This window comes from Nicotiana tabacum, chromosome 7 (genome assembly GCF_000715075.1).
Source record: "Nicotiana tabacum cultivar K326 chromosome 7, ASM71507v2, whole genome shotgun sequence".
Taxonomy (NCBI): Eukaryota; Viridiplantae; Streptophyta; class Magnoliopsida; order Solanales; family Solanaceae; genus Nicotiana; species Nicotiana tabacum.
In genome coordinates this window covers 93,506,322-93,527,873 of record NC_134086.1, presented here as the reverse complement: position 1 = coordinate 93,527,873, position 21,552 = coordinate 93,506,322, and the positions used below count along the sequence as shown (strand labels likewise).

Below are 21,552 nucleotides of genomic sequence, written 5' to 3'. Positions count from 1 at the left end.
GGATTCCTCAGAGAATATCATTATTAATTTCATAAAAACTCGAGATGTGAGGTTCACTACTTAATTATACAAAAAGGGCGAATGTTCTTGATTTTATTAAAGCATAATTTCGAAAATAATTATTATAATAAAAATATTATCTATATTATTGTGTACACGTGCGCGTGACACAACTCCGCATGTTTTTAAAAATATAATTTATAACACGAATATACGTACGCGTGATTCGATTCAAAGAAGGGTCTTTAAATATAAATAGAAGCGGTAACAATAAAATCATGCAATAAAAATGTATTTTACAAATCAAAATAATCAAGCCGAATATAACAGTTGAGCGACCGTGCTAGAACCACGGAATTCGGGAATGCCTAACACCTTCTCCCGGGTTAACAGAATTCCTTATCTGGATTTCTGGTGCGCAGACTATAATACAGAGTCATTCTTTTCCTCGATTCGGGATTAAAATTGGTGACTTGGGACACCCTAAATCTCCCAAGTGGCGACTCTGAAATAAAGAAATAAATCCCGTTTCGACTGTCCTTTAATTGGAAAAACTCCCACGCACCCCCGCGGGCGCGGAAAAAGGAGGTGCGACAAACCCTATTAAATTTCTCCTTTAAATCATTCCAAACAGAATAAGCGGACGGAAGAGTATACCGCTAAGAAGTTCCTTTCTTACATTGATCGTAATCCATGATTTTACCAAAACATTGCAGCAATCCCACAGTTTCTCCAAATCCTTGCCAAAATTAGCTCGACGAACGGTGCCGTCGATAAATCCGAAATTGTTTTTACATTCCAACGCCAACAACATCGTGCGACTCCAAATGCTATAATTCTCCATTCCGATGAGTAATATTCCAGTTTATACCACTCTCGCGAATCTAACGGCTACAGATAAAGCGGATGGTTGTGGTCAATTGTGTTGGAACTAGATTTAGTACTAGAATTCACCATAATTGCAAAATTAGGTTTTTAGAAAACTTTGAAGGCGAAGAATTTCTCGATCTCCTTATAAAATTGACGAAGAAAATCCCTATATTCTTTCAATCAGAAGCTCTGATGCCATGTTGAATTCAATGATAAAAGCAAATTCAGTGTGTGCTTAATTGATTGAGCAAGTAGAAGAGAGAATTGAATACAAAGGAAATGACTGAGCTGTAATAGAATTGGGAGAAGAAAATGATCTCTCTTACTTTTACGGTACGAGCTACAAGTATTTATATACATTTGACTGACTATGGTCTACTTAACTAACAAGTAACTACCTGGGTTAAGTTATCAACTAACTATGGTTAAGTGAGCTAACTAACTAACATATGGAATAACACACTAAGTTCCATGTGTACAACTAGCACTATCTTCTACAACATTAATTCGAATTCGAACCATATAAAGTTCATTATAGGAAAAATATCTGTCACTTGTGTTAGAAATAAATTCTGTGTTTCGAGGCCTTAAAATCTCCTTTTTACCTCACCTCGATTTGAGTGCATGATCCAGATGTATATCCAGAAAGCTTTTATGTGAAAATATGAGAGATAGAAATTTCTAGAGTTAAAATTTGAATATGGTTGACTTTGGTCAACATTTTGAGCAAATGGACCCGAATCTGTGTTCCGACAATCCCGGGAGGTCCGTAGTAAAATATGAGACTTGGGCGTATGCCCGAAAATGAATTCCGAGGTCCCAAGCCTTAGAAATCAATTTTTGAAAGAAATTATTTTGCTGAATTATTTATGAAACAAAGATAAGAATTAATGTTTGAAATCATTGGTATCGGGCCCGTATTTTGGTTCTGGAGTCCGGTACAAACTTCTTAAAGTATTTAAATAATAACTGTGAAATTTGGTGAAAAATATAGTTTATTTGACGTGATTTGGACCTCCGGTTGAAGAGTTATGAACTTTAAGTGTTCTTGATGAAAATGATGAGTTTTGAAGTTTAATTCATAGTTTTACATGTTATTTTCATGATTTGATTGCACAAGCAAGTCCGTATGATATTTTTGGTTGGTGTGCATGTTTGATTTGGAGACCCGAGGGCTCGAGTGAGTTTTGGATAGGCCACAGAGTGAAATTTGGACTTAGGAAGTTGCAGGTTTAGCAGGTATGTTGGCTTCGCAAATGCGATAATCGACCGGGGCTACCTTAGTCGCAAATGCGACTGTTCTATCGCAAATGCGATATCGCATTTGCGAAAGGTCCCTCGCAAATGCGAAGGTGACCGTAAATTAAACTGGGTCGCAAATGCGACATTATCTTCGCAAATGCGAAGGGGTCAGTTTTCTGAGGGGTTCGCAATTGCGACACCTACAACCTGCAAAATCATAATTTAGACGTACTTCAACCATTTTTCAAGCCCTTTCAAAACCAAAACACTCTTGGGCGATTTTTCAAAGATAAGTATTCTTCCAAATCGATTGTAAGTCATTTCTAACTTGTTTTTATTAATTTTTAACATCTTTTCTCATGATTTCAACTCAAAATCAAAGGATTTCACGGGGAAAATTGGGTGTTTTGGGTAGAACCTAGATTTTTCAAATTTTGGGGATTTGGACCTCAATTTAAGGTCCGATTTTAAAACAAATTGTATATTTAGGTTCGTGGGGGAATGGGTAATCGGGTTTTGGTTTGAACCTCGGGTTTTGACTATGTGGGCCAGGGGGAGATTTTTTACTTTTTGGGAAAAAATTTAGAAAACTTTTTTTCATGCATTGGAATTGATTCATTTAGCATTTATTGATATAGTAAGTAACTTGTGGCTAGATACGAGTGAATTGGTGGTGGAATCAAGAGGTAAAGCGATAGTTGAGGCTTGAATTGTGTTCGTGGCATCGAGGTAAGTGTTTGGTCTAACCTTAGCTTGAGGGATTATTAGTCGAGTCTTAATTGCTATGTGTTAACTGTGGAGTACGACGTATAGGCATGGTGACGAGTATCTATACGTCGATGTCAAGCATGCCCGTGAGTCTTGTATTGAAATTTTATGACTCCGTTGTGATTTATTCGTGCTTCATATGAGAATTATATTATTGTTCCCTTGTCGGGATGTTGTTGTGATATTATTGTTCCCTTGCCGAGATGTTGTTGTAATATTATTGTTCCCTTGCCGGGATATTGTTATTATATTATTGTTCCTTTGCCAGGATGTTGTTGTTACATTATTGTTCCCTTGTCGGGATATTGTTGTTATACTATTGTTCCCTTACCGGGATTCTTTTATGATTGGTGTTGATAAATGAAATGGGAGCAGGTTGCACGCCTGCAACGGTAATATGTGAAATGGGAGCGGGTTGCACGCCTGCAACGATAATATATAAAATGGGAGCGGGTTGCACGCCTGCAACGGTAAGATATGAAATGGGAGCGAGTTCCACGTCTGCAACGGTAATATGTGAAATGGGAGCGGGTAATATGTGAAATGGTAATATGTAACGGTATTACATGTTACTTGTTTTCTTTTCCTTATCTTTTGCTGGTACTTGATTTATAGCTTCCTTACATTTTTCTACTGTTATTCTGTTGTTATCCGTTACTCCCAGCAGCATGTTTCCCCCTCCCAACTTTAGCTGTAATTATCTGTTTTTATTTCCACTGTATATGATTTAACTGCACGGGTTTATTTGGTAGTCTGGTCCTAGCCTCGTCACTACTTCGCCGAGGTTAGGCTAGGCACTTACCATCACATGAGGTCGGTTGTGGTGATACTACACTCTGCACTGTGTGCAGATACTGATACCAGAGCGTTTGAACCGCAGTGAGGGTGTTGTCTTCAGTCCATTCAGGCGACCCGAGGTAGTCCTGCAGGCGTCCGCGGCCTTGGCGTCTCCTCCTATCTTTTCTCTTTCTGTTTTTACTTATTCAGAGACAGACTTATGTATTTCATTCAGACCTTATTTGTAGTATTCTTAGACAGTCCGTGACTTGTGACACCAAATTCTGGGTAGTATTGTACTTCAAATTATGTAGCAGTGTTTGGCTGAATTATTAAGTTTTCGTCTTCCGCATTTCCGGTTATTTAATTTATTTCGCTGTTTAATCACTTATTATTTTAAATTGTCGAACATGTTTAATAAAAAGGGTAATGATTTTATAATATTCGGCTTGCCTAGCTTCCACGAGTATGCGCCATCACGATTCCCGAGGATGAAAAATCCGGATCGTGACAATATCGTTCCATAGAATTTTTCTATTCTCGATACTCAAACCCAAAATCTCTAATTAGAGGCAAATGCATATCCGATGAAATGAAGCCAAATAAAGTAACTTGTAAAAATTGAATATGAACATCTTCCGTGTAATTTGCAAGCAGGTCACTCCATGCCTAAAATTTTACCAAAAAAATAAAAATAAAAAATTGAACGTGTGATGAGTAAAGCAACGGTTAAAAGAAATAAACAAAATAAAAATAAGGAGGAGGCCCCCATCGTAGGAAGCATCCGAATTTTAGAAATTTGCTCATTCATTCATATAAAAGCTATTTTTTGGGGTATCAGCTCCATTATTTCAAGAAACATAAGCAATTATGGGTTCGAGCAGCAGTCGTATAAAAGCATCATCATCGTCATCATCAACAAGAAGGTCAGGGTCAGGGTCAAGACTCAAACGGACTAAGCTCAAACTTTCTTCTCTCCTTTGTGGTGCCTCCACTTCTCAGTCGAACCTTCAGGCACTTCTCTCAAACTTCTATTTTTTTTGGGGTGTATTTTAGCAAAAAAGGGAACCTTTTGGTTTTGAGGTACCTATTTAAATTGGTACTGTGATTTATCTGATTTAGTGTTTGTGTTCTTCATGATTTTGATGCTATTAACAAAACTGTGATTAAGTGTTTGCTTCAATTGATTGCTTTTTTTTTTTTCCTTGGGTAATTTGCTACTTCCTTGAAATTCAATTTATTTGGCCCTTTTCCTTTGCTTAAAAGGGCTGCAACTGATACTAGTAGTTCAGTCTGATCATCCATAGTTGACTTTTTGTGTTCCTATGGTGTCTATGCAGTCTTTTTCTTTTTAATTTTTCCAGCTGGGATTGGTGTAATGAAACCTAACTGGTCTTAGTTGTCCTTTTTTTGGGGTAAATCCATCTTGGTAAATTCATTTGTACTTGTGGAAATCTACTTAGGGATATTGTAGTTTGCTGTATTGATAGAGCGATAGAAGCTCCAAATTTTTTCTTGTTTCATGCTTGGAAATTAGTATTGGAAACAACCTCTCTACCTTCACTAGCAGGGGTAAGGTCTGCGTACACACTACCCTCCCCTAGACCCCACGGTGGGAACATACTAGGGTTGTTGTTGTTGCTGTTATGCTTGGAAATTAGCTGCTCATTGAGAGTTATCTGTTGTTGCTCCGGTTCTTAGATATGAGTGTCCCTTTCATCTTTAAAATGTGTTAACACTCTACCAGAAACTAATACTAGTTAATTGTAATGGATAGGCTTGCTGAACAAACGGTGTTCTGTGTTTTCGTACTATGCTTATAAAGCTTATTACCACTATGGGTCTTTTCTCTTTGTTATAACTTCTAGCTATTTTTGAGGCCACAAATAGTTAATGGTGCATCGCTAACATTTAGAGCCTATGTGTACTGTGCTCAACTTCTCTGATTAGAGAAGGGCTGCTAATGTCTTTTATTAGGCTGTATTGCTCAAGGAACAGTTAAAGGCTTAAAGAAGAAAAAAAAAGTTTTGTCTCGGTTGAACAAGTTTGCACCCTCTATCTGTGGTGATAGAGCTGGGTGCTTTGATACATTTGACTGTAGTTTGTCTAGACCTGGATTTGCATTTGATGTTGTTGCAGTGTCCTGTTTTACATCATGCATCCATCTGATTTCCCACTGATTATCGTTATGTTCGACACTTCATACTGAAGTTGATATTTCAGAGAATTTTTTTCTCTTTTTAGTATGAATAATTAATTAAAGATAATTCTTTAGTGCTTTTGAATTGCTTGCAGTTCAAGTTTGTTGCAAAATGTAATAATATATTTTCTTTTATTAGTTATAATCTTCACCCTTAAATTTTGAGATTGAGATATGATGATGCTCTACAGCTTGAAATTCATCCCCAAAATTTGCTGGGAAGTTCATTAGAAAATCAACCTCTGGTTGGTGATTTTTCCCAGTATTCTGTAGCAGAATCTTCTTCAACATTTAGTTCAGAAGTTGGTCATGCTAGTTCCAAACCTGAAACTGGATCCTCATCAGAAAGCACTAGTTGTCTTATTGAGAACGCTTTTGTTGAATATAATTTGATAAATGCCGAAGTGAACATCAATAGTGCATGCCTTTCAAATGATAAGCGTTCAGTATGTGACCAGGTTAGTTCTTCTTTCAGTTCATAGCTCCACATTTTGGACAAATAGTTACATAGCTACTGCATATGTAAAACAACCATCTCAAGAATTGGTCTCTTCACAGGCAAGAGGCAGCTTAACTGCAGCTGTTAGTAGCTGCGATTCAGGGAATGAAGGTGAAGCTATGACGTGCTTGAATACTGAAGACTCTCACTCTGTAGCAGAGGAGTGCAGAGGCTCATGTTCACATGGGGATTCGATGGAGAATCACGGGGATGTAGATATTGAGTCAAGTTCTGATTCTAGATCTATTTCTGTTACTTCTGACTCTATACCCAGGCATCAATTTCTCGAGGGTGACGCCTCTCAAGAAGCATCAACTTCAAGTTCTGGATTTCTTTTGTTGGACAATGAGCTTGGCGTAACCACTCAAGATGTGCTACATGTTGATGTGGTGAGTATCTCTTCCAACATTTTATCTAGTAGCATTGCTGATATAGGCAGTCGAGAAACAAGAAGAAACAATAGGAGGCTCTTTTGGGATGCTATATCAAGACGCAGTTTAAGGAGGGATAGTGATTCTCCAACCATTGTTTTTGCAACTGGTCATGCTGATGATCTAGGATCTCATGACAGATGGCTAATTGATTTGAGTGGTGATCTCCATTATGATGGAGTTGGATTTGATTCTGGTTATGGGACTGGCAGAAATCATAGCAGAAGTGAACAAAGACAGCCAACAAGATCTGAGGTAATATATCAACAACTTTATCTATTATTGTAGTGTTTTTGACTGTTTAAGTTGGATATAGACAATCTCTGCAATTTCTTTTTATAGAGAAGGAGGTTTAGCTTAGCAAGATCTTTACTGATCGTATTGAGCCTGAATTATATCAGGAGAAGGTAAATGCTCTAGTCTGCTTATTAGAAGGTTCTGGTATGATGGTTAATTATTTTCATCCTCTTATGTTATACTTACTAGTCTACTTACTCTCTCAAAAGCATGATTATCTAGGCTTATCGTCCATTTTTCTGGTTCACACTATATTAATATTAGATGTTAACTTGCATTTTGTGTCATTTTAATTTCGCTTATTGGGTATATCTTCCAGTAGATCAATGTAATATCTTTATTTGAAGGTTTTCCCCTACTGATCTATTTGATAATCGCTTCCAATAGAAAATCTCAGCAAAACATTGGTTCCAACTAACTCCCCCTTTTTTCCATCTACATGTTTGATCTTTCTTTATTTAGGCACATACTGTGTTACATGGAAAAATCAAAGGTAACTGCCTATGATGGCAGAAATTAAAAAAAAATCTTTTCTTTTGGTGTTTTTAGCATATATGTGTCTGCACAAATGTGTAATTATGAATATACATCTTTTTATGAGCAAAAAAATGCATCTTAACTTTGTATTCAGTCATTGTAGTATCATGCGGCTACTTTTATATATGGACTACTTCGCACTTATAACACTTCTCTCTTGGGGCATTTAATTTCATGTTTTCTTTTGTTCTTTTTATTTTAACCTACTTAGAATTCATTATGATAATCCCAAATTCCCAATCACCTATCTGTATTACATATACAGGTATCAGAAAGAGTGCTTGAAGGCCTTGGTAGCCGAGTTCCACGACAAAATCTTTGCTCATCAGGCCTTCATCCTGATGGTACATGTTCATGTGAACCATTACTCACAACTGAAGAGTTCAGTACCCTTGCAAGTATTTCACGAATAATTATGCTTGCTGAGGCCTTATTCGAGGTATGTCTCCAGCATCTAATGTCCTTCTTCTTAGGTTTCAAAATTCTGGTGGGTATGGTTTGTTTGGAAAGACAACTTACTAATATTCTCTATGCATCTTATGCATCTGTCTTTAAGTATTGTATTGCCCTACTCAAGTCACATTCAGGAGAACTATTATAATGAACTCTCCATGCTGTTTGTGGAATTTGAAAGGTCCAGTTTACTGTTATTTCCACTATGAACACTTGGAAGGAAATAAGAAAGCAACATGAAAATTTTCTGTATAGTTTTCATCCATCAACTCGTGCTACTTACTTACTGCCCTATTTTGGAACGTTGGTCAATGGATTTAGAATGAATCATAAAAAGCTATTTGACAACGGAGTATGTCTAACACTTGATTGAAGGATGTAAGACCCTCATTTGTTGGAGTGGAAGTTGGGTATTGGCCTGTGTTTGAACCATCAAAAGTTGATCTGATTAGGCATTTACCAATCTTCAGTTGATAGATACCAGAAGGTACTAGCTGGTAAAAAATTATCAGTAACCGTGAAAACCTTCACTCCTTTAGCCTTCAATATTGCACGTACATTCACTCCGTAACCAGTATACACTGAATCTGTGTCTATGTAAAAGAGATTCTTCTCGGTGAAGGTGCTGAACACTGTAAAATTTACTAAAATTCAAGTTGCACTGAAGCCAGACTAGGGTTCTGTGATTAAGGAAACTGCCAACAATCAAGTGCCTTGTGAATGCAAAATGTAGTTGGATTACTCATGCTTTCGCTGAATTCTTATATAGGGTACTTAATACTGGATAAACAGATGTCAAGCATTTCTACTACACTCCTTGAATTTTATTTACCCTTGGTGACCTATTTCCAAAAATATAGCGCAGGTGCAAACTTTCTTTCAGACGGATTAACAAACATCCGGCAACACTGATCAGTTAAATTGATTTTATTAAATTTTTCAAGCTGGGAAAATTAACAATAATGGAGTTTTTGACGGTTAAAAATCTAACTACAATCATATTGCCTCAGTATGGTGGGGTTGAAAAGAATATATCAAAAAATTGGTGGGATTGGAAAAATTAACCTTTTCAAAACTTTGCAGTGGCTAAGCAGAGATGAAAATACTTGATATTTCCTAAAATGGAGCAACACGACATATCACTATACTTTGTGTAGCAGCATGAAGATCCTGATAGTCTAGCAAAAACATACCAGACAACACAACTTCCTTTTTCTTTTTCTTTTTCTTTTTTCCTTTTTTGGAGCATGGCCAAATCAAACAGGTTGGTTCACAAACGGGACAAACTTTTGTAGAGGAAAGAAGAACTCATACTTGGCTTCTTATGTGACTGCAAAACTTTGATCTGACATATGTTGTAATGGCTTTGTTTCTTTTTTGTAGGTCCTGGATGAGATTCATCGACAATCTTTCACACTTTCGCTATCTACGCTTTCGCTTCCAGCTCCAGATTCTGTTGTGGACTCATTTCCTCTCAAGTCTCACAAGATGTTAGGAGCTGTAGACAATGCACCCACAGATATCCAACAGTATGTCTTCTTAACTAGTTGAATCGTTGATATGCTTTCTTGAGCTATGTTGCCTCTTAAGGTTTATAAGTTAGCAGTTAGTAATTAGCACTACCTCCTCTCCTCCGAATAATATTCTCCTATTTGTTAGGCTGAAACCGCTGAAGAAAGGAAAAGAAAGAAACTAAAGGAATGTGGAGAAAGCAAAAGATAAAGAATAGGACAAAAGAAAAAATGTAGAAACTTGAGAGTTGTTCATGTAGATTTTCAGTTCTATTATTCTCCTCTCCACTACTTGCAGTAATTTGTTGTTAATTAGGATTTGTTAGGAAAATCAAATTTAAAGTTCCCTCATGCATGAGTTATGGCTTAGTTAGCATGCTTGTGAAAAACTTATATAATTGATCTCTCTTTAGTTTCTCTTAAAAAACTATTGACGCATAAACTTCCCTCTTTGGACTGATGTAATGGGATCTAATAAACCTACCTTTAGCCAGTTGTTAGACATAAGGCACTGACTTTTAGATCCTTAGGCAGTCTTCACAAGAAACATCCTGAAAATTGTATGCCTGAGGGGTTATGAGCTTTACTCACAGTTTATTTTGACGAGCATCTATTACTCTATCATCTATCAAAGGATCTGTCTGGTTCCTTTAAAACTGAAGAATCTTACTTGATCAGTTATTTGCAAGTTTCAACTCTAAGTGGACCTTGCCTTATGGTCACTAGGGTTGGGCTATCCAAGTATCGAAACAAAAATTTCAGTACACCAAATTTGCCATCTCCAGAAGTTTCCGCAAATTCAAAGATATATTTTAAACACTAACTTAGTGTTGATGGGGGAACTTTCCATTCCGTACTGTTTGACCTTTCTATTGGGATTTTCATTAAAGTATATAACCTATTGCTAATAACATTAAATATTCAGTTCTTTTTTCCTTTTTGGGTCTCTCCCAAAATAATTGACTGGTATCCTTATATGGAGAATATATTTCACATCAAGAATTCAAACTAATGTATAACTAGTGTTACTTGATAATATTTTAATTTTTAAACTTGAATATGACATATTTTTAACTATTATTCTACTTCTCTCATTTTAAACAGTTAATTTCAACACTTATCAATCATACTCAATATAGTAATTTATTCAGACATTTTGATTCTTAGAACCCTGCACGACAAATCTAATGTATGGGGACAGAGGGAGAATCTGTGCGTGATGAGAGGAGACAATGGCCACGAATGATATACATGCTTTTGTGGCAAAGAGCAGTCTTACGTTTAATTTTCCTGTATAACGAGCTGTAATATGTTTTTGCAGGTGCCATATTTGTTTGGCCGAGTATGAGGAGGGTGACAAACTGAGGGTCCTCCCTTGCCGCCATGAATACCATATGCTTTGTATCGATAAGTGGCTTAAGGAAGTAAACCGGTGTGTTCACGCAGTTGTTTTGTCTTGTGCTTTCCCATTATTGCTATCTACTTTGAGATGTAGTTTGTCCCTCTCTTTGTATTGATTTCCCACTTTCTGGTTTTCCAGGGTATGCCCAGTCTGCAGGTGCAATGTTTGTGAGAGTTCTGGGGTTGCTTCTGTCTCAAATTCAGAAGCTTCTTAACAGTGGTGCTAATTTGTAAATATAGAACAGAGTTAGGATAAAAAATTTAGTGTTGAATTGAACTGTGTAATATAGCTGTGAGATTGTAAATACATAACAGATTAGGTAAAAAGGTAACAATGTTGTATTGAAGTGTATATCATATACTCCCTCCATTTCAATTTATGTGAACCTGTTTGACTGGACACGGAGTTTAAGAAAAAAAATGAAGACTTTTGGAATTTGTAGTCTTAGACAAGTTACAAAGGGGCCCAGAGCATTTGTGTGGTTATAAAAACTTCTCATTAAGGGTAGAATTGTAAGTTGAAGCTAAATTGTTTTCAAATTTAGAAAGGGATCATTCTTTTTGGTACAGACCAAAAAGAAAATAGCTTCACATACACTTGAACGGAGGTAGTAGCTATGAAAATTTCTTCTTTCCTTTATTTCTGTCCTTATTTCTTGGGACTTTTACACAAATAGCCGGTCAAATTTATTGTTCACTTTTTTCTAGTCAGTATACATAGTTTATACACCATTATACACATATTATATGTTACATTCGCCGGCTATTTTTAGTTTATGTGATTGAGTGAGAGTTCTGGGGTTGCTTCTGTCTCAAAATATTGTCCCAATAAAACGAAGTTTTAGTTCATTTGAGTATGTTCAAATGGTCCTAGCCTGACAAATACTTACACAATGTGCAGATATGAAAGTAGTGGCACTTTATAAGAATAAAAATCAGACTTACAATTAAAAATTCGTACAGAAAAAGCATAGGATTGGTCTGTCTGTTATTATCATAATTAAGAGCAGTCAGATTGTATTCTTCTTCTGCTATTGAAGAATTTCTGGTCTTATAATTGCTGACTTTCCTTTAATGGACTCCCAATGTCATGAAAGGAACCCAAAATTAATTCTTTTTGTCCTGAAAAATAACTTTAATTTCCTTCTGAAAAGCAATGGCTTAGGAGTTTCAAAATTGGATAAGACCATATTTAAGGGTGTGGTCTGACAGTTAATAAAGTGAATAAAACTTATGGAAGAATGGGTGATTTTTTCTAAATGTCTAAGCGTCGTGGCTAATAATAAAGATAAAAATACTGTAACATATATTTAAAAAAACTTGAGCAAGTCCCAGTGTCAAGACCACAAAATTTAGTGCAAAACACTTAGCCACGGCGAAAAACAATTTAATTCACTGACAAGTTCTCCATCCGAATAAGAAACAAAAATAGTAGTATTAGAAAGTTCTCCTCTTGTTCTGATATATAGTATAGTATAATCAAAGTCATAGTAATGATGAAGCTCGAAGCATGAGGCAGTGGTTTCTGATACAAAAACAGAAAAAGAAAGTTTGTGCTTTCCCACGTCAAACAATACAAAAATAACTCCTCTTACCACACAAAACAAGGGAGTGCAAGCAACATTATTTAATTATCATCTTAAGTTGATAGAATAATCTTAAACAACGATAAAATTATTTTTATGTGATTTATATGTTACAGGTTCGAGCTGCGGAACCAGTCACTATGTTTGTATATATTATGATAGCTTGTATATATCATATCCTTTGGGGTGTGATCCTTCCCCCAATCCTAACTCCTGTTATCACAGAAAACAAGGGAGTGTTATCTTAAATTGAGTAGAATCTTATTTTCTTAATGCAAATTGTATCTAATTATTGTAAATAATATGTATAATCTATTATTATAAGCTGTCTCATGCACAAGGCACATCTGGATCATATTTGCTGTCTCTTAGCTATACTAAATCCTGTATATATATATATATATATATATACTTTTTCAGTTTGAAAGCATGCCAAGAGTGTCAATAAAGCAATGTCATTATTCTATTTATGATTGTCTCAATGGCAAAGGATTTGGGTATTTTAATCTTTTCTAATGTACTCCTGATAAGATGAAGATATATACTATATTATTGCACAAGAGGGAGTTATGAGATGGATATGATTATAATTATTAACTGTAATTAAAGATCGGCGATTACATTTAAGTTGTTATAAGAGTACTTAAACGAAACTTTTTATTTCACGTTTACTCACATTTGTAAGTTGTAACAATCAATCAATCAATCACTTACCTGAAGTACATGGTTTCTTAATTAGGAATAAAGTCCACGGCTGCAGCATTTATAAACCTCCAAGTTAGGTTATCTTTAATTAACTCTCCTTTAATCGTCTACGTACGTCTTTTATAATTCGCCTACAAATTACATTAACTTCATATAGTGCTATATTGACAAATAAATCGTTTGCTTTATAGATGGATAAAGTACAACAAATATACAAAAGTGAATAAATTCTTTAGTAGTGTGGGAGATCTTATTAGAGGATGTATGCATTTTATCTTATTTTCTTGTAAATGCAATATAAGTCAAGCTAGAAGTAATGAGATCAATTGAATTCACCGAGCTCACCATAAATCCGCATAAGTTAACAAAAGGAATATATTGTCTCGTAAGAAAACCTTATAAATAATCTAAGATGTGTGCGTTATAGTAATTAAAAGATGTAGAAATAAACAAAAAAGGTACAAGGTGGAGTAGAAGTGAAGTACTCGATCAAACGGGTTGATCCGTGTATTCTATAAGAGACTGATTTTCTTGGGAATTATAGAAATTTGGACCACGCATTGGAACAAAAGAGGAAATTAAAGAGCTAAGATCATACACCCTAATTAATTGATTAACAGAATTATAATTTAATAAATAGAAGAGCTAGCTTTTCAATAATAGTATTCATGATAATGATATAGTGTGACAGCCGCATGCAATTTCTCAAACTTTAGGCAAAGCATCAAAGGCTTCTGTCGGCGCTTCTCTTCTAGTTATCCAACAGAAGTTATACTCCAAGTACGAGTAGCAGCAGTTGATTACTTTCCAAAAGTTAAAGTGTTCTAACAAGTCAATATTCTCTATTTTCTCTTCTTCTTTTTGGAAAATTTAAATCTAATTGTAACTTCTATGTACTGACAATATATAATAAAAAATTACACTATTAAATCACTTGGAAAATGATTACAGGTAATTACTCATAACAAGTGAAATAGTAACTTAAAAAATATTAATTAGATTATACTGGTAGAGTAAATAATATTTACATTGTCAGCAAATATAAACTTAATCCTTAGGTTATATAAGTGCGTCATGAGTAACTAATCTTTTTAATTTATAGCAATATACTTAAAGTTTATGCACCGTTTGTTGTAACTATTTTCTCATAAAATCAGTATGCACAAATGAGGTTGCAACACATACATAAAGACACATACATATACATATACATATATATATATATATATATATATATACACGCGGAGAGAAAAAAATCAAAGGAAGACTGGAGAAGAGAGATTAAAAAGTGAGAAAAAGAGACATTGGAAACTTAAAATAGAAGTCAATTGATAATTACCGATAAGGGAATACCACTTCAAAGTTAGAATATAAAGTTGGAAAAGCATAGGCGTTGAAAAGAAAATAGTAGAACCTAAAGTGGTAATAGTTGTAAAACGAGAAGCATAAATAAGAAGTTAGAGGCAAGTAACATTTATGAAGCTAGCTTACATCCTTAATTATTCCTTTTGTTTTTTTCTCTCTCTTTTGTTGACTATTTATTAAAAGTCATTATTATAAGGTTCCCATATTCATTTGCGGGTTGGGACTAGCTCTAGTGATGTTTGCTCCATTATCCTTCAATATAGTCCTAGATATGACATGTGTCCTGCTTAAAAATCAATGGACAAACTTATTTTAGTTAAAAAATATTTTAATCATGGTTCTCTTTCACCCTCTTGAGACCAGGTTCGCTATTTCCTCTTTTACCTCTTATTATCCAAAAGCTCAAGACTGAAAAAAAAAATAGTGGCAAGTGACAACTGATGACCTTAGCTTGATGCCTTAATTTCTGCTATTAATGATTATGATCTTGATGCATTAGTTGACCGTCTCTAAAGAGCACCGTCAACTGAATCTAAATGTACGAAAATTCTATTTGATTTAGAGAAGGGAATTGGTGTCGCCACATGCTTAGTTGAGAAATATGAATATTGAACTGGAAAATTGATATAATAATTGTCAATATTAAACCCATTACTTGATCTTTTCAACAATACAATCAAGAAAAGTAATATATATTTTAATAAAGAACTACTCCATCTGACAAGAAGAACAACTAAAATATCAGCATCTGCCGAAGAAATCATGCGAGCATTACAACAATGGGAGAGGAATGTTGGGCGGTTAAGATAAAAGAATGAATCATTTCCTACTAATCCCTTAATGTAACCATGGTTAAAATATCTTTTAACTAAGAAAATTGTGTCTATTGATTTTTAAGCAGGACATATGTCATAAATATAGGGGTATATTGAAGAATAATGGAGCAAACAGTACTGGAGCAAATCCTTACCCTTCATTTGCTAGATACATCTCGTGCTAGATCAATCGATTGTTCTTTGGTTCATAAATTAGGTTGTGGTGGAGTGGTAAATATTGTATGTGTCAAAATTAGACCAGAGAAATTCGGCACGCGGAGACATCAATAGCCGAGGTCGAGGTCGGACAGTCATCAATAGCCGAGGTCGGAGAGTCATCAATAGCCGAGGTCGGACAGTCATTAATAAGACCGAGGTCGGACAACGATGAAATAGATAGTTTGTTTTGGAATCCTCAAACTGAATATTCCCTCTAATTGTACTTTTTTAGAATTTTCTATGGATACCCCTTATACATAGGAAGGGAGGACTTCCAAAAAGGGGGGGCTCTCTCTCCCTCTCCCTCTCCCTCTCCCTTTCTCTAGAAAATATGTAAACACACCGCTCTGGAGGATCTGCGATCCCATACCTTCTTCGGATCCAAAAAAGGTTCTAAGGTTCTTGTATTTGTCTATCATTCGTCTTTATCAAATGAAAGAAGATCCGTCTCACTCAAGATTGAGTGAATCTTTTCCTTTATTTACATTTTATTGCCACTTAATGTTACTTAATGCATCTTTCTTTATACTATTAAATCTGGCCATAATCACGGCTAATACTCATACTCGGCTATGTTTTTCTATTCATATTATTCATCTCGGATCTAGAGTTAATTATCTTTAACTAGGATTTACCCTTTCATCTTCTTTAATTGATTTGTTCAAAAAGGTTTCGATATCTTTTGAGTCAAACAATTTGGCGCCGCCTGTGGGGATTTTCTAGTTAAAATTTTAGTTTCCTTTAGATCCAAAATTCAATTCCAACTATGGAGCGTCTTCAGGGAAGCCAAACGAATTTGATACACCAAATAGTTTTTGTATTTAGTGCTTGTGCAAATGAGAGGCAGCAAATTAAAGGGTCATCATTTGATTTCCTTTTTCTTCTTCCTCTTTATTTAAAGAAGACTACTACATTCAATAGGCTGCAGAAAACAGAAAAACAATAATAAAGGTAGTAGGACAATTTTATATATGCTCCCCGTAGGAAGTTATTATAGAAGTTGAAGACTTTTGCTGCTGATTAATGATCATCAATATGGCCCCATTCGATAAGCATTATCATGAGTTGAAAGTTGTATTCATGTTTGCTCTTTTATGTTATCCTCATGTTATAGTAAAGGGTAAAAGGAAAAGTAATAAGTTAGAAGATCACATTTCTTGATGACGAGAAAGGACAACCTGGCAAACGTCAATGGAACAAAGCTTAACAACAACACACATTTCTATCATTTAATTAATGCTTTCCACGTTTAACTTTTCTTTCTATTAAGTGCACTCCACTATTGTCCATAACAATTTATGTCTTCCTTGCAAATTTTAGTTTATTCCTTCTTTATAGTGGCCCAACATTACACTTGGCAGCTAAATTACCACGGTTAAGAGGTGTGGTTCTGCACAGTGACGTCCTTTTAGGCCTTCGTGTGCTTTGTCATGCCAACTTCACTTTTTGCTTTGACATTTACAAGGACTGAAACTAGCTCTCAAGTATGGAGCACGTCGAATCATCCTCCGATATGACTCACAACCCGTCGTCAACCAAGTCACAGAGACTTTCCAAATAAAAGAAAGGCTACGAAAATATCAGGCAGGAATTAATAAGCTACTGCCCGAGTTTGACGAGTGTCAACTCGACTAGATACCCCGAGCATAAAACATTGAAACAGACGGCCTTGCCAAATTGGTAGTGGCCACCGAAAGCATAACCGGAGAAGGGAACGTGATCAAACTGAGGTAACGAATGCTTTTATTTTGTTTTAACTAACTATTTCTCCAAGTGGAATAAAAGTAGGGACAGTCACCCGAGAAACGCGTCGTATTCTCCAATGCAAGCAAAATTAAGCAAACTGGGACTCACCTAAGAAATGCAGAAGCTAAGCAAAACTGGGACTCTCCCAGGGAACACCCTTTAAGGCCAAGAGTCTTCGCCAAAGAAGAAGAGTTCGACCTTGATCGAATGACGACGGGTTAACATTTCGATAAGTTCAAAATAACACCCTTTAAGGCCAAGGGCCTTCGCCAAAGAAGAAGAGTTCGACCTTGATCGAACGACGACGGGCTAACATTTCGATAAGTTCGAAATAACACCCTTTAAAGCCAAGGGCCTTCGCCAAAGAAGAAGAGTTCGACCTTGATTGAACGACAACGGGTTAACATTTCGATAAGTTCGAAATAACACCCTTTAAGGCCAAGGGCCTTCGCCAAAAAAGAAGAGGTCGACCCGTACGTCCTAGAGCCATTGCCAAAAAAGAAGAGGTCGACCCCTACAGCCAAGGGCCATCGCCAAAAAGAAGAGGTCGACCTCTATGGCCAAGGGCCTTCGCCAAAGAAGAAGAGTTCGACCTTGATCAAACGACAATGGGTTAACATTTAGATAAGTTCTAAATAACACCCTTTAAGGCCAAGAGCCTTCGCCAAAAAGAAAAGGTCGACCCCTACGACCGAGAGTCAGCGCCAAAAAAGAAGAGGTCGACCCCTACGGCCAAGGGCCATCGCCAAAAAAAAGAAGAAGGTCAACCCCGTACGGCCAAGAGCCATCGCCAATAAAGAAGAGGTCGACCCCTACGGCTAAGGGCCATCGCCAAAAAAGAAGAAGGTCGACCATGTACAGCTAAGGGTCATCGCCAAAAAAGAAGAGGTCGACCTCGTTCGAACCACGACGGATTAACATTTCGACCAGCTCAAAATAATACCACTACGGCTAAGGGCCATCGCCAAAAAAGAAGAGGTCGACCTCGTTCGAACCACGATGGGTTAACATTTCGACCAGCTCGAAATAACACCCCGACGGCTAAGGGCCATCGCCAAAAAAGAAGAGGTCGACCTCATTCGAACCACGAGGGTTAACATTTCGACCAGATCGAAATAACACTCATACGGGCAAGGGCCATCGCCAAAAAGAAGAATTTGGCATCATCTGAATCAACATTCGGCCTCGTCCGAATCAACCTTCAGCCTCGACCGAAGCAACCTTCGGCCTTGTCCGAAGCAATATTCAACCTCGTCCGAAGCAACCTTGGGCCTCGTCCGAATCAACCTTCGGCCTCGTCCGAATCAAAATTCGACCTCATTCGAACCACGATGGGTTAACATTTCGACCAGCTCGAAATAACACCCCTACGACCAAGGGCCATCACCAAAAAGAAGAATTCGGCCTCATCCGAATCAACATTCGGCCTCATCTGAACCAACATTTGGCCTCGACTGAATCAACCTTCGGCCTCGTCCGAATCAATTTTCGGCCTTGTACGAATCAACATTCGACCTGGTTCGAACCACGACGGTTTAACATTTCGACCAGCTCAAAATAACACCCCTACGGCCAAGGGCCATCGCTAAAAAGAAGAATTCGACCTTGTCTGAATCAACATTCGGCCTCGTCCGAACCAACCTCCGGCCTCGACCGAATCAACCTTCAGCGTCGTCCGAATCAATATTCGGCCTCGTCCGATTCAACCTTCGGCCTCGTCCGAATCAACCTTCAGTCTCGTTCGAATCAACATTCGGCCTCGTCCGAACCAACGATCGAACCAACCTTCGACCTCGTCCGAACCAACATTCGTCCTCGTCCGAACCAACGACCGAACCAGCCTTCGGCCTCGTCCGAATCAACATTCGACCTCGTCCGAATCAAACTTTGGTCTCATCCGAACCAATATTCGGCCTCGACCGAAATCAACCTTCGGCCTCGTCCGAGTCAACATTCGGCCTCGTCCAAATCAACATTCGGCCTCGTCCGAATCAACATTCGGCCTCGTCCGAACAAACCTTCGGCCTCGTCCGAACCAACCTTCGGCCTCGCCCGAATTTACATTCGGCGACCTCGTCCGAATTCACATTCGGTCTACTCGCCCGTCCAGATCCGAAGACGCGAATGACCTCTTCCGATGCCTCCATCCTTGCCGAAGCCGCCATTCGGGCTCGACGACCTTCCCCAACTCTACCGTCTTCTCGATCGACTCATCACTCGAGTCATTGGCCCTGATCGAACTCTGCTAAAGTTCAGCCCATGGGAATACCACTTTGACCTAAAGATCGGCACCCTCAACCGCGATCCACACTAGTCGACCTCCCCATCCAAATTTCTCAAACTACGATTAATGAAGTCCGCTCACCAAGCTCGACCATGAGACGACCTCAATAAGCGGAGGGACTAACTGTATGGGTCAAAATTAGATTAGATAAATTCGGCACGCGGAGACATAAGGTCGAGGTTGGACAGTCATCAATAAGACCGAGGTCGGACAGGCCGAGGTCAGATAGTCATTAATAAGACCGAGGTCGGACAACGATGAAATAGCTAGTTTGCTTTGGAATCCTCAAAGGGAATATTCTACTGAATATTCCCACTAATTGTACTTTTTTAGGATTTTCTATGGATACCCCTTATAAATAGGAAGGGAGGACTTCCAAAAAAGTGGGGCTCTCTCCATCTCCCTCTCACTCTCTCTAGAAAATATGTAAACACACCTCTCTGGAGGATCTGTGATCCCCTACCTTCTTCGGATCCAAAAAGGGTCCTAAGGTAAGAATTTATCTATCATTCGTCTTTATCAAATGAAAGAAGATCCGTCTCACTCAAGATTGGGTGAATCTTTTCCTTTATTTATATTTTATTGTCACTTAATGTTACTTAATGCATCTTTCTTTATGCTATTAAATATGACCATAATCACGGCTAATACTCATAATCGGCTATGTTTTTCTATTCATATTATTTATCTCGGATCTAAGTTAATTATCTCTAACTAGGATTTACCCTTTATCTTCTTTGATTGATTTGTTCAAAAAGATTTCGATATCTTTTGAGTCAAACAAGTACTCCTTTATCTTTAACTAGAGATGTCGAATTCGAGTCTTGGGGTATGAGGTCGCCGTTATTAGGGAACGTTTTATTCCCTAATGTAGAACTTTCCCACATGAATCCTGGTTTAATCAGACCCAAATACAGGTACCAGACACCGAGTGGGAAACCAAAAAAAGTTTAGCTTCATAGATTTATAAATAAACTCACTAATAGCTATTGATTAAAATTGTAAATTCAGCACCTATTACTTTGAAAATCACACGAAGCAGGGTTTAAAGACATAGATCGATCTTCTAATATTACTAGATTTATTAACCAAGTATGAGGGGGCGGGATGCTGTTATTTATTAAACTATGACATCTCTAATTTTTAAAATCAAGGGAGATATAATCATAAATTAAGCTTGGCGAGGAACTTCAGTGTTGGATTTCGTCCTAAAATTTTAAGTTATGATAATAACTATCACAATTTTTGTATGAAAAAATATTGCGGAGTAAATAAAGTAAAACTAGTTCGAAACACACATCCAAAAGCACTTGCAAGTTGCAATCGTATCTTTACTAATATTATACTAAGATGAGGCACATATTCTATGAGCATTAACTTTATTTGATTTCAGTAATGACGCAACTGCATATATCTTAATGAATTATATACATAATACAATTTCTAAAATATTTATATTTTGATTTTACTACTTCATTTCTTGAAAAAATATTAAAAATAAATATTAGTGGAGCTTATGCCTTGTGCATCGAGACTAACTCGACGATGACCACATTGTATACGTTATTCTTAATTATTACACTACTACTACTACCGGTACGGGAAAGACACACGCTCGACTACCTACTAACCTTCTACCCTAATCCTATGTGAAACACATAGTGTAACTGTAGACATATAAAATTTATTGGGTCTAATCCATACAAAATTTGGATTAAATTCAATTGGGTTAAATAATTAGTTTGGGCTTTACAATTTAAATTAGTCCATTTTATTATTTTCGAGCCCAAAGTTCTCTTCGTCTTAAGGCCCAGACTCGTACCATGTGTCAAGTGACATGGCATGT

The 21,552-nt window shown here is 36.9% G+C and overlaps 1 protein-coding gene across 2 annotated transcripts; it reads left to right on the top strand.

The window, feature by feature from the left end:
• The first annotated feature begins 4,480 nt into the window (after positions 1-4,480).
• LOC107797593 (uncharacterized) lies at positions 4,481-11,387 on the top strand. Of its 2 annotated transcripts, XM_016620491.2 has the most exons (7): positions 4,492-4,671; positions 6,049-6,315; positions 6,416-7,042; positions 7,887-8,060; positions 9,458-9,603; positions 10,907-11,017; positions 11,126-11,387. In XM_016620491.2, the coding sequence occupies exons 1-7, from the start codon at positions 4,528-4,530 to the stop codon at positions 11,199-11,201; spliced, it is 1,545 nt and encodes a 514-aa protein (XP_016475977.1). In that variant the 5' UTR covers positions 4,492-4,527; the 3' UTR covers positions 11,202-11,387. The 2 variants fall into 2 exon arrangements, with proteins under 2 accessions (XP_016475978.1, XP_016475977.1); XM_016620492.2 differs by lacking the exons at positions 10,907-11,017; positions 11,126-11,387 and adding an exon at positions 7,130-7,194 and having other exon boundaries at positions 4,481-4,671; positions 9,458-9,597.
• Positions 11,388-21,552: the final 10,165 nt, after the last annotated feature.

Bases quoted from the DNA above. Each gene is read 5' to 3' on its own strand.
- LOC107797593 (XM_016620491.2), top strand. From the start codon at position 4,528: ATGGGTTCGAGCAGCAGTCGTATAAAAGCATCATCATCGTCATCATCA. The intron at 4,672-6,048 runs GCACTTCTCTCA...GATGCTCTACAG, and splicing joins CTTCTCAGTCGAACCTTCAG to CTTGAAATTCATCCCCAAAA. The intron at 8,061-9,457 runs GTATGTCTCCAG...TCTTTTTTGTAG, and splicing joins TTGCTGAGGCCTTATTCGAG to GTCCTGGATGAGATTCATCG.